Source organism: Arachis hypogaea, chromosome 20, assembly GCF_003086295.3.
Source record: "Arachis hypogaea cultivar Tifrunner chromosome 20, arahy.Tifrunner.gnm2.J5K5, whole genome shotgun sequence".
Lineage (NCBI taxonomy): Eukaryota > Viridiplantae > Streptophyta > Magnoliopsida > Fabales > Fabaceae > Arachis > Arachis hypogaea.
Genome location: NC_092055.1, coordinates 120,562,936 through 120,575,751, shown reverse-complemented (window position 1 = coordinate 120,575,751; position 12,816 = coordinate 120,562,936). Strand labels below are relative to the sequence as shown.

The 12,816-nt window shown below is 27.2% G+C and overlaps 1 protein-coding gene across 1 annotated transcript; it reads left to right on the top strand.

Moving 5' to 3' along the window:
* The first annotated feature begins 4,822 nt into the window (after positions 1–4,822).
* Positions 4,823–12,140, top strand: LOC112786919 (cytochrome P450 CYP72A616). The gene is made up of 5 exons (XM_025830297.3): positions 4,823–5,176; positions 10,082–10,302; positions 10,481–10,728; positions 10,820–11,183; positions 11,553–12,140. The coding sequence occupies exons 1-5, from the start codon at positions 4,900–4,902 to the stop codon at positions 11,985–11,987; spliced, it is 1,545 nt and encodes a 514-aa protein (XP_025686082.1). The 5' UTR covers positions 4,823–4,899; the 3' UTR covers positions 11,988–12,140.
* Positions 12,141–12,816: the final 676 nt, after the last annotated feature.

Below are 12,816 nucleotides of genomic sequence, written 5' to 3'. Positions count from 1 at the left end.
CGTGTTAGGCATAAGGATAGACCTGATCGTGGTGTATGGACAAATCGTTCCATTGGAGGCGATGATTCTTTATCTGCTTCCTCACAAGTAGACCGTTTGGAAGGTAGATGCTTCATTATTTTTACTATGATTTCAATGACAGGTCTTCTGAAAAGCATGTTTTATGAGATAGAACTATACATTTGGCATCTATTTAGTGTAAAGCTCATAGTCTTTGTAAAGGACTTTGCCTCAGACATATAGAGAGATTAGAAAGATATGCCTTATAGATAGCTCTTTTGTTTTGTCTCTTGTATGGAAGATCTCTATCCTCCTTAAATTTGTTCTTTTGTCTTAATGATATTGTCTTATCAGTTTTTTTATGTAATTATTATTTTTATTTATTTATTTGTTCAAAAGAATCCTTAGTGCTTGTATAAAATGTGAAAAAGCAAAAATCAGTTCATTGTGTAGTATTATTGTATATTATTATGTATTTATTTTTGTTCAAAAGTCAATATTTTTGTTTTATTATCAATATATTGTTTAAGAATAATTTTTATTATTTAAAAATTATTGTATAATATTATGTATTTATTTTTATTTTATTGAATTTGACTAATTTAATTAAAAATACAGGATTATATATATATATTCCTAAAATATTAGGATTTTTTTTTTAAAAAAAGAGGGACCTAAGGCTACACTTATATAGAGTAGTTATAGGTATACAATGTTGCTACGTTTGTAAAGTGGTGCTGTAGCAACGAAAAGTGTAGCCTATTCTTTTGAATTCTGGTAACCATTAGTGCTGAAAAGCGTAGCCTTTGGTCTTGGACAGCATCACTTGAAAAGCGTACCCTATTCCCAAACGCCAAAAGCGTAGTCCTTGGTGCAGAAAAGCGTAGCCTTTGAGAATAGGTAACGGCCGAATAGGAATCACCCCAGAAAGCGTAGCCGTAGCCCAAAAAGCGTAGCCGTAGCCTAAGGCATCATTTTTTTTCACTTTTAGCTACACTTTTCAAGTGTACCTGAATGGGTGATTTTCTTGTAGTGTTTATACTATGACAAAATAACAATATACAAAGAGATATTGGAGTTTGATGTTCAACTCTTTTTTACTTTATAGTAAGTTTTGTATGGTAGTTATTGTATAAAATATTTATTTAAAAATATTGATAATTTTTTATTTAATTTATATAGTAAATAATAACGTTTTATGTAATTTTATTTTATTTAATATATAATAAATTTAGATTCAGATTTTTTTAATCTTTTCGACATAGTTGAATTGAAATAGTCCCATTGAAATAGTCCCATTGTATAATTGACAACTTTGATTTCTATCATAATAATTATTTTTTTCTACTATTTTTTATTTACTATTTTTTTTTATTTCTTTCATAAACGCATAATAATAATTTTTTTTATTCTAATAATAATTGTTCCATTCTAAATTGGAAATAAAAATAAAAAAAATTGAAAAAAACAAAACAAACTAAAAGGTAAATTAATAAAGTAAAGAATTGAAGAAGAGGTTACACAATTTTTCTATAACTGTTACTGAAAATATGAAATACAGAATAGCGCAACTAACTCATTTTGGTGACAAACAATATCATGGCAGGTAACTGTTATTAAATATAAATTCCTAATAAATCAGATGTAATATCATTTAATTTACATTTTGTCATACATAAACAAATATTAATGTCATTTTTTTGTCTTTTCAAAAAATTCAGTGCAAAATAAGATATCTCAATTCTACCTGTTTTAATTGAATTAATTGAATTCATCCCTATAATAAGGATATTTAATTGAATAATCTTGAATCGTTTGTATAGTTATTTTTATGGTCAATAAATATGACCGTTTTTCGAGACTCAAGAGGTTATTGATAAGGAGATGTATGATAAATTACACAGAAATTTTTCAGGTATACCATTTTTATATTCTCCTATTTTGTTTATTAATTATTCTTATAGTTTGATATTTAAAAATAAAAAAAATAAATATTCTCATATCTTTTGTTTTTTCACTATTTATAGAAAAATGAAGACCTCTTCGGATTCAAATTGGCATACCACTTAAAAAAATGAAGGTAACTATGAATATCCATGACATTTAAGTAAAATTATCTTTTGTAAATAATTAACATGTATTTTGGTTTATATATACTCTTTTTAAATTAGAATAATATACTATTATCATTATTTTTTGAACTATATTTTTTTTAGCTCTTTATTATGTACTTTTATAATTTAATATTTTAAAATTTTTTATAATAATTTTATTGTAAAAAAAAGATATAAATACAATTACATCAATATTAAAATAATAATAAAAATTTTATTTAATAAATTTAAAGAATAAATAATATATTAACAAAAAAATAAATGAATTTCTTAAAAAAATAGAAAAGCCACTGAAACTGTTGAGCCGTTAGTAGTAATAAATTCCATTCTTTCTAGAAGCAAAGGAGAGAGAGAACTTTTTCTCTTCCACGCAATTAATGACTTTTGATTTTATTTGGCCTCCTTTTATATTTTTATAATGACTAATTATTTTTTTGAGTAAACTACTATTTCTACCTATGAAAATTAAAAACATTGACATATCTATTCATAAAAAAAAAATTATTATTTGTATCCATAAAAAATAATTTTTACAAGTAAAATTATCCAAATCCTAAAAAATTAAATAAAATTTTTAAATTACCCTTCTCTCCACCACTACTACTATCATCTCCTCCCCTTCCCCCCTCTCTTCTCTCTCTCTCTCTCTCTCACAATGTTCTCATCTTTTTTCCACCACTGCCACCACCACCACTAACCCATCCTCTCTCTCCTTCCATTTTCTGAGCTCGTCGCCGCCGCCATAATCCGTCAACTCTGCCAACTCCTTCCTCTTTCTTTTTCTCTCGCTTTCCTTCTGTGTTTTGCTTTTCTCTTTCTCTTCTGCTTTTTCGAATTCTCAACCCAGAAAGGGACTTCACCATCATCAACAGCAACAGAACCATCTTCAGATTCTTTGCCCCATACTCTCTCTTACCTGCAAAATTCCTTATCTTCACCACCTCCCTCACCCAATCACTTTTCTAATCCTAACCCTCTTCATCCAGCCACCACCCCTCTTTCCCTTTCTAATCTCAAATCCCACCACCACCCATTCACCCACCCACCACCCCCTTTTCCTCCAAAACTCACACACGGAGACATTACACACACACTCCCACCCGAGGAAGAAGAGGAGAAGAGGAGGGGGAGCGAGACCGCACTGACAACGTGGGGACTCGCTGCCGCTATCGCATCATCGTCGCCGTTGTTGAGGGAGCCCAAAGAGGAGATGCGAGCCAAAACTAAGGAAGGGGCTGTCTCCGCCGTCACGCCCTGCTGCTGCCGGCTCCATCACATCTGTCGCCGCCATTGATTGAGTCCATCGCTGTCGTTGTCGCTGGTCTGGAAGGAAGAGAGCGCGCAAGAGATCGGAGAAGGAGGAGAGGGCGATGGTGCCGGTGGGTGTCACTGCCACTATCGTCGTTGATGCTGTTCAGTGAGGAAGAACCGTTTTTTCTCTGCTTTCTCTATTGTTGTTGTTGTTGTTGTTGCTGCTGCATGTGAAGAAGATGATGATGGAGGTATAGTGGTGGTGGTGGTGATAGTAGTGATAAAGAAAATGAGATGGTGGTGGGATTTGAGATTAGAAAGGAGAAGGGTGGTGGTGGTTGGGTGAAGAGGGTTAGGGTTAGAAAGGTGATTGGGTGAAGGAGGTGGTGTGGTGGTGAAGATAAGGGTAATTTAGGGATTTTAGGTAATTTTTTAGGGTTTGGAGAATTTTGCTTGTAAAAACCATTTTTTATGGGTACAAATGGTAATTTCCTTTTTTTATGGATAGATCTGTCAGCGTTTTCAACTTTCGTGAGTAGAAATGATAGTTTACTCTATTTTTTTTTAAATTTGGAGTGAGACTCGAATTTAAGACTTTTAAATGAAAAATAAGAGATTATACTATTTGAATTATAGTTTATTGGCATTATGATGACTAATTTGTTATTTATATAAAAATATTTTTATATAAATATATCAATTTGAATGTTGACGTGTATTACATTAAGCAAATGTTAAATTACGTGAAGATATTTTTAGTAAATAAAATTATTTTTTACTTTTATATTAATAGTAGAACAAAAATATAAAAAAATTATATAATTAATTAACTATTTTAAAGGAATCAATATTTTTTAGATTTAATTATTTTGTTAGTAGTTGATATAATTTTATTAAATTTTTAATTAAATATTTATAATTTAAAAATTTGTACTTGATTTTTTATATTAGATAATATTTTTTTTAATTAAGTAAAATTATAGAAATTAAAATAATTAAAATAACTAAAATGAATACAATTAAAACAAAAAATTAAAAACATCATAATCAAGATCTCTTAAATTTTTTGTTCTGCTGTACTAAGAAACTGAATTTTATTTTTAACCAAAAATTAATAAAAAAATAGAAAATGAGCAAGTATTAAAATTTTGAGTTCTTCATATAAAGAAAAAAGGTATGAAAATTTATTTAAACTATTTATTAATTTAAAAAAACATAATTTAAAAATATTACGTATATAACTATACATTAACTATTAATTACTATATATTTATATATAATTTAATTTATTTTTAATATATATTTTATACTAAATATCTGAAATAATTTTCGATCTTTCCATTCTTTTCGCAATGAAAAACTTGCCACGTCGGTAGTGATTATTGACGATAGAATATGCTCTCAGTTACCACCCTCTATATATTGATCTTACCATTGCATATATTTTTTATATCTGCCTCTTTAGTTCATTGCTCATATACATATAGTATACCCTAGAACTTTGATTTATTAGTTCCCATCTACTATTTGAAACATGGAAGATTACATCTTCAAAACCATGGGTGGCTGTTTTAGTTTTCTAGTTTTGTATGGTGTGATTAAACTAGTGCATGAGATGTGGTGGAAACCAAAGAGAATGGAGAAAATGTTGAGGCAGCAAGGGATAAGAGGCTCTTCATACAGAGTCATTAATGGAGACATATCAGTGATGAATAAGTGTGACCGGGTGGCAGCTTCAAAGGCTATCGCTCTCAACCACCAAATCGTCCCTCGAGTCTTTCCTTTCTATCACAACATGATGCAGCAATATGGTATGTATAACAAGCTTCCTTCTAAATACAACTTTTTTTTTTTATAAAATCAAGGTTCATGTTAATTTACTAAAATTTGTTTTCGGTCGGTTCCACACGTTTCTTTTTTAAATTTTTTACAAATCCAAATTAATTTTCAATATTATCCCATTCATTCTTGTCATTGATCTTTCTTTATCCCCAAAATAATTGTAGCTAGAATAAACATTTCAAGTATTCTTTCAGCTAGTAAATTTTTAATATGCCTATGTCAAAAGAAACTTATGTTTATCAAAAATAAAAAAAAAAGCATATATATGAGAGCAGATAAATAATAAAAAAGTAAAATAGAAGAGGAATAATTTATGACGAAAATGAAGAGGAATAAAGAAGAGAAACAAAGAAAAACGAAAAAAAAAAAAAGAAAATACACAAGAAAATTTTCAAAAAAATTGTGTTAATTTTGTGATAAACACAAATTTTTTTACCATCAACACAAAAGCTCTTTTAGAGAAAATTAAACACAAAAAAGTAAATACAAAATATCAAATACGAAAATTTGTGAGATTAATACATAGAAATTTTATAACTATAAACACATAGATTTTTTTAAAGGTAAATATAATTTTTTTAAGGTAAATATAATCTTGTTGAAGAGAAATATAAGAAATAAACATAAAAATTATTGATGATAAATGCAGAAATTTTATGACAATTAATATAATATTTTAAAAATAAATATATAAAATTTTTTTAGAGAAATATAAGAAGCAAACATAGATATTTAGTTATTTACACAAAAGTTATTTGTTTTATAATAAATACAAAAAACCTTATGATGATGATAAACAATTTTTTTTTTAATCTAAACATTTTATTTTACTATTTATTTATCCATTCTCAATTGAAAGGTCTTCTTATCACGATTAATATATATTTTTCTCTGCAACATGTACTAATTAGCAACATTATATATTCAGTTCATTCAATTGATCCATAAAAATCTCTAAAAAATAGTGGTGTTCTAATGCTAAATTTTGTACTCATGACAAAAGTAGTCAATAAAAAAAAATAGAAAATAGAAAACATTTAAATAGACAATCGTAGTAGGAGGTAGGAGAGGTTGAAATGATTTTGGACTTCTTTATTAAGAATTTAGTTATTTTGTGTCTTAAAAAATATATTTTAAATATATAATAACAACATTTTTTTTTAAGTTGTGATATATTTCATACATTAGAAATATATAAAAAGGTTTTTTTAAAAAGTTTTAATAAAATACTTTATATATTACTGCTCTTAAAATGTGTTTAAAGAAAATATATATTAGCAAGATCTTAAGTTCTTTAACTACCAAAATTGTTAGATAAAAATATCAAATAAATTTATTTGTGAGAGAGAATGTAAAACTCTTTGAAAAGAGATAATGAATGCGATATTACAAATTTATTGATTGGACCTACTCACTAAAATCATTTGGTAATGCCGCACAATATCTTTTTAACTACAAAATTATTGGATAAAAAACAAGGAGTATAATTTATTTATGAGAGAGAATGTAAAATTCATTGAAGAGAGATAATGAATTCCATATTAAAAGGATTAAAGTTAGGAAGCGTACGCGTTGCAAGTATATCCTTTTCTTTTTTAGAAGTTTGAATTTTGAAATGTCATGAATGAATAATTTTTTGGTTAATCATTTGTTTTTTAGTGAGATAGTAATTGACAATGTTATCCTTGTAAAAGCTTTTGAAGGACGAAAAGGGACAACCGCAATACACTGACTCGAACGTTAATAAGAGTTATAAAAATTTAGATTGTAGCTATTTTTCTTGCTTTTTCCACCATTATTATTGCAACATATATCATCTCATGGTTCTTATTTATTGATGTTCAATAATAAAAGAATAATCTATACATTCAAATTTTGTGTTAATTAAATCCAATTAAATTAGTCTAACATAATAAAAATTAATTATGACTAATATCATTTTAAATTTTATTATTTAATTTAGTTGGACTTAGTTTATAAAAAGAATTAAATATGTAACATTATTTAGGGGTCGCAAACGGGTCTAAACCCACCAGGTTGACCCACATAACTGCCTTAAAAAAAGTGGATCGCGCTGAAAATTTGAGACTGCTATACTTAAAACGTCCGCCTAACCCGCACTGCTTAAACCGTGGATTTTAGTGGGACGCACTTTTTTAGCGGGCCCAATACTTTTTTTGGCCAGGGATGTTTTTACAAAAAAAAAACTTGATTTTATGATTATGTTTATTATATATTTATAATTATGAAAACTTTAATATTTGTAAAGTTAGAAATTATAATTTTTTATATCTTTAAAAATTATAAATTTATCGAAATAGTTATGAAATTATATACATTATTTAATATTTAATGGTAAAGAAAAGAGAGATTTGGCGGACCAAACCTGCCAACCTACTGTTAGGCAGGGTGAGATAAGTTTTAGAACCGCTTCTTTAGGCGTAACGGGATGGGCTTTTGGCGGGGTGGGCTAAACCATTTGCCACCCCTAACATTACTCATAATAAAATATTAAAATCCAAAAAATGTGATTAAAGAAAAAGTTTATTTATTTTTACCCTTAAAACACATATTAAGATTATAAAATTAAAAAACAATTAAAAATATAAAAAATTTAAACTTTTAATGTATTTATTTTATATTTATTAAATAAAAATATTTAAAATTTTTTATTAATAATAAACTTATTATATATTCTTATAACACGTATTAATCAAACCCGTAAGTAAAATACATTTTTTTATCACGTCTAACTGGATAACTCTATTTTTTTCATGTCATTTTCTACTTTCAATAATTTCATATTTTTTTCACAATTCCTGAAATTAAAATTATTTGACATTAATTTTTCTTACAATCAATATATTTTTCAAAAAAAAAATATTATTACTGCTCTAAACTTGTGCTATATGTATTCTCTTAGAAATTAGAATTAATATTTATTTTTCTCAATAAACACTATCTCTATTATGGATTTATGACAGTAGAATCACTAAATTTTATAATTACTAATATTCGTTACGTTCTATTACATTTATTTTTCTAATTTCTTACAAAAATACTCAAAGAATAAAACATCTTTTTTTTGTTCTTAATTACTGTATATTATAACAACATCACAAACAATATTATACTTGAATATTAATATTTATACCTCTTAGAGAAATAATTTAACTGATTTTTTGTAAAATTTTGGTCTACTTCGACTAAAAAATGTATAAACTAAAAATTTTAATTGATCATTTAGACGATTCTTTTAAAAAAAATATCCCCAAACTAATAATATATTTTATTGATCTTGACTTAGTTCGTAAAATAATTTTATTCTTATATCATATTTGTAAAATAAAATTTTACTATAATATAATAATTAATAATATATATCTGATGACCGTCATAAACGACTTTACTATTATTGGTAATATTATTGTTATAATTTAAAATTTAGGAATAGAAGAAATTTCAAAAATAATCTTTAAAATGTTATAACTTGTAAAGGAAATAATTTGCAAAGTATTTTTTAAATAATTATAAAAATAATAAAATTGTCAATAATAATTGACAAATTTAAAGTACATATAATAGCAAAAAATATAAATAGTAGTAGTAGTAATATGAATGATTAAGTACACGTATAATAATATTTATAAATGTTACTTTCAAAAATATAAACTAGATAAAAACGATAACATATATAATATAAAAATACATTTAGAAAATTTAAAAATAATAATATATATAAAATTTATTATTATTAAAAAGTATTATCATTATAAAATGACATAAAAGAAACAATATATTACAAAATCAAGAGTTTATTTGTCTAATAAATAAAAATTAATGGTTTAGTTAGTATTTTTATTTGGTGGATACTATCATAAAGATTTTATAATTGTCTTTATGTAAGTATATATTTTTTTATCGTTAGATAATGAATTGTAAGATTTGATTTGATATGTTATAAAAGTGTTATCTTTTTAAAATGTATCCAAATAAATAAAGCACATTTTTAATACAAAACTTTTCATAAAAAGATATTTTTAACATTTTCATATAAGTAGGTGCTTTCACATTTTATTTTTGGTCTAAAACATCTTTCTATACACAACAGATAATAAATAATTAATTAATTTTTTTGTTGGTATTGAAATAAATAATTAATTTAAAAGAATATTTTCAACTCATTTTCTTTTATATGCGTCCACAAAATACATCTGAATCCATGATGATATTGTTAACTCACCCCTTTAAAACTATACATGCACATTATGCCAACCCATCGGACTAAGGATAAAAGTGACATATTTACCTTTATAAAATCTACAACATCATGCCTCATTTGTAACTCATCCATGCAGCTCCTTTTGCACATATTCACATAATGCATATTTTCTTACATTTAAATCGATAATTTTTTTTAGAAGAATGTTAGGGATCAGTAATTTTTGTGATTTGTAGTTATCAAATAGCCTTGTAATTTGTAGCCATCAAATAGCCATCAAGATAGTTTTAATGGTATGAGATTGGTGTAAAATTTCATCAAATGGCTCACTTTTTTTTACTTATTATATATTAGCCAAAATTTAACAAAATTGCTGATCCCTAAATTTTTTTTTTTATATTAAATCTGAATGATTATAAATCATGGCGCGCACAAACTGAGAGAATGTAAAATTTATTGAAGAAAGGTAATCAAATTTGAAATTACAATTTGACCTAAAAAGATTAAAGGTGACGTCATTTCTTTTATAAAATTTATTGAAAAAAGCTAATATAATCAAATTTGAAACTACAATTTGACCCAAAAGGATTAAAAGTGACGTCATTTTTTCGTTATCTAGAATTGAGTTTGAGAGTTTGTAATTTGTATGTAGGGGAAGTTTCACTAAGTTGGTTTGGAAGACTCCCAAGACTCATAATCGGAGACAACGAACTTGTTCGATCAATTTTATTAAATAAGAAGGGTCACATTAGGAAGCCGCCACGTAGCCCCCTTGTTAAGCTCCTTGGCATTGGATTAACTTCGCTTGAAGGTGAAATTTGGACTCAGCGCAGAAAAGCCATAACTCCTGCATTCCTCCACGACAAGTTGAAGGTACTAATTAATATTATAATATAACTAATGTTGGTCAAATAATTAGTTCATTAGCTTATTTAAGTAGTTATTAGAATTCAAATTTTATAATAACCTATTTGAAGTGACAAACTCTTAAACAGATGTAAGATTCACTGACATAACATAAGAAATTAATAATGCAATTTTAATGTGTTAGGCATTGGTTCCGTCTACGTTTGCACATAGCTGTAGTGCCATGATAGATCGGTGGCAAAAGCTAGTGGAACACAAAGGATCTTGTGAGATTGATGCAAGTTCAGAATTCGACGTTCTCACGGGAGATGTTATTGCTCGAGCAGCTTTTGGAAGCAGCTATCAAGAGGGAAAGAAAATCTTTGACCTACAACATGAGATTAGATTCCTAGTCAATGAAGCTGCCAACGCCATTTATATCCCAGGTTTCAGGTATGAAGGAATGGAATTAATGAATGAGATAACTAACAATTAATAGTTAATATTATTGTATTATTATTATTATTATTATTTGTGTGTGTAGATTTATACCAACACAGAAGAACAAGAGAAGGTACAATCTGGATGTTGAAATCAAATCTATATTGATGGATATGATTGAGAAGAAAGGGCATGGAATTAAAGACGGTAAAATAGAAGGCCGTGATTTGTTAAGTCTTCTACTAGAATTTAAACAACACAATAATTCTCTCACAAATGAGGATATAATCGAAGAGTGCAAGTTGTTCTACTTTGCTGGCCACGTCACCACATCCAACCTACTTGCGTGGACTATGGTGTGTTTGTCTATGGATCCTTTCTGGCAAGAAAAGGCAAGAGATGAGGTACTTCATTTGTTTGGTAAAAGAGCCCAACTTGATTTTGAAGACATAAATCGCCTCAAGATTGTAAGTTTTTTCTTTAATAATTTTGTTGCAAAGGGTTTAATAAAAATGCTATTCGTAGAATATAAACTAAAATCAATCACTTTATATTTATTTATAATTATATGTATTATTTAATTTATTTTTAATATATATTTTATTTTATTAATTAATTTTAGTGATTACTTTTAATATATACTTAATCTGATTATTAAAAATAGATAAAATAATACAAAGATATATACAATATGATGTGATTAATTTGATGATTGATTAATTCTTGTGTTCATGAAATATTTGTGTTATTTCTTATGTTGTACAAATAACCGACTTTTAGTACAAATACTTAAGACCTATTTAAAGATCTATTTAAAATGTGTGAATTATTTTCAGGTGGCAATGATATTGAAGGAAGTTTTGAGACTATATCCACCTCTACCAGTTTTGTATAGATACACTGAGTGTGAAACAAAAATAGGAAACATGACTATTCCAGCAGGTGTTGAACTTGTTCTACAAGTGTTGCATATTCATCATGATAACAAATATTGGGAGAAGGCAGAAGAGTTTAATCCAGCAAGGTTTGCTGATGGGATTTCAAATGCTTCTAATGAAGATCATGCTGCTTTTTATCCATTTGGATGGGGTCCAAGAATCTGTGTTGGACAAAACTTTGCATACTTGCAAGCAAAGATGGCACTCTCTAAGATTCTTCAAAATTTCTCGTTCCACCTTTCACCCTCTTATTCACATGCTCCATCTAACTATCTTACTCTCAAGCCAATACATGGAGCTCCCGTTATTATTCATCGCATTTCAGACTCTTAAAGAAGTGAGTGGAGAAGAAAGAAGTGAAAAGGAGGAAGAGAAAAAAGAAGAATAGTGAAAATTTAATTCTCTTTAAGGTGTTTGAAAGAAGAAAATTTATGAAGGAATAAGAAATTAGTATAATAATTTACTGTTCTCGTTTGTTTGGAATAAAGTGTGAAAACAAATAAATAATTAAGGATAAAAATGTTAAATTTGTCCTTCAAACTATATTGTTAATAACTATGTTTTAATTAATATAATATCTTATTTTTAACATTTTATTGTACAAATACATAATAATCCATTTTAATATAAATGTTAATTTTATAATATATAAAACATATATGTTCATACCTGACCCAAAATATAAAAGTCAGACCCAATAAAGATAAAAGGCCCGATCCTAACAAACTTCCATATACCCGATCTCTTTAAGGAGATCGAATAGAATGAAGGGAGTCTAGCTCTACTTGTCCAAACAATCAATTGTCTTCTCGAATCTCTCCAACTATCTCTATATTTTTTGAGAGACAGATCCTAACAAACTCCCAAGATAAAGGAAATGGATATCTATCAATAAAGTGGAACTACTCTAACAAAGGTGGTTATCAGTTTTATTATAAATACACTGCCACTCCTCAGGTATAAACACGTTCTAATATACTAAAACCTGCCTAAAGTCTTTACTAACTTAAGTATCGGAATCTCTTGCAGGTACCACTCTTCACCTTCTCACAAGAAATTCGATCAATGATACCTCGACACCAAACAAATTAGATACTGCCTCAAAAAAATTTTAAGTCTCACGTCTAGCCCCAACATTTCAGGTAACCCTCAAAATAATATA

Excerpts from the sequence above, each read along its gene's own strand:
- LOC112786919 (XM_025830297.3), top strand. The coding sequence starts at position 4,900 with ATGGAAGATTACATCTTCAAAACCATGGGTGGCTGTTTTAGTTTTCTA. Across the intron at positions 10,729-10,819 it reads ATTTATATCCCAGGTTTCAG|ATTTATACCAACACAGAAGA; the intron begins GTATGAAGGAAT and ends TTGTGTGTGTAG. Across the intron at positions 11,184-11,552 it reads ACATAAATCGCCTCAAGATT|GTGGCAATGATATTGAAGGA; the intron begins GTAAGTTTTTTC and ends AATTATTTTCAG.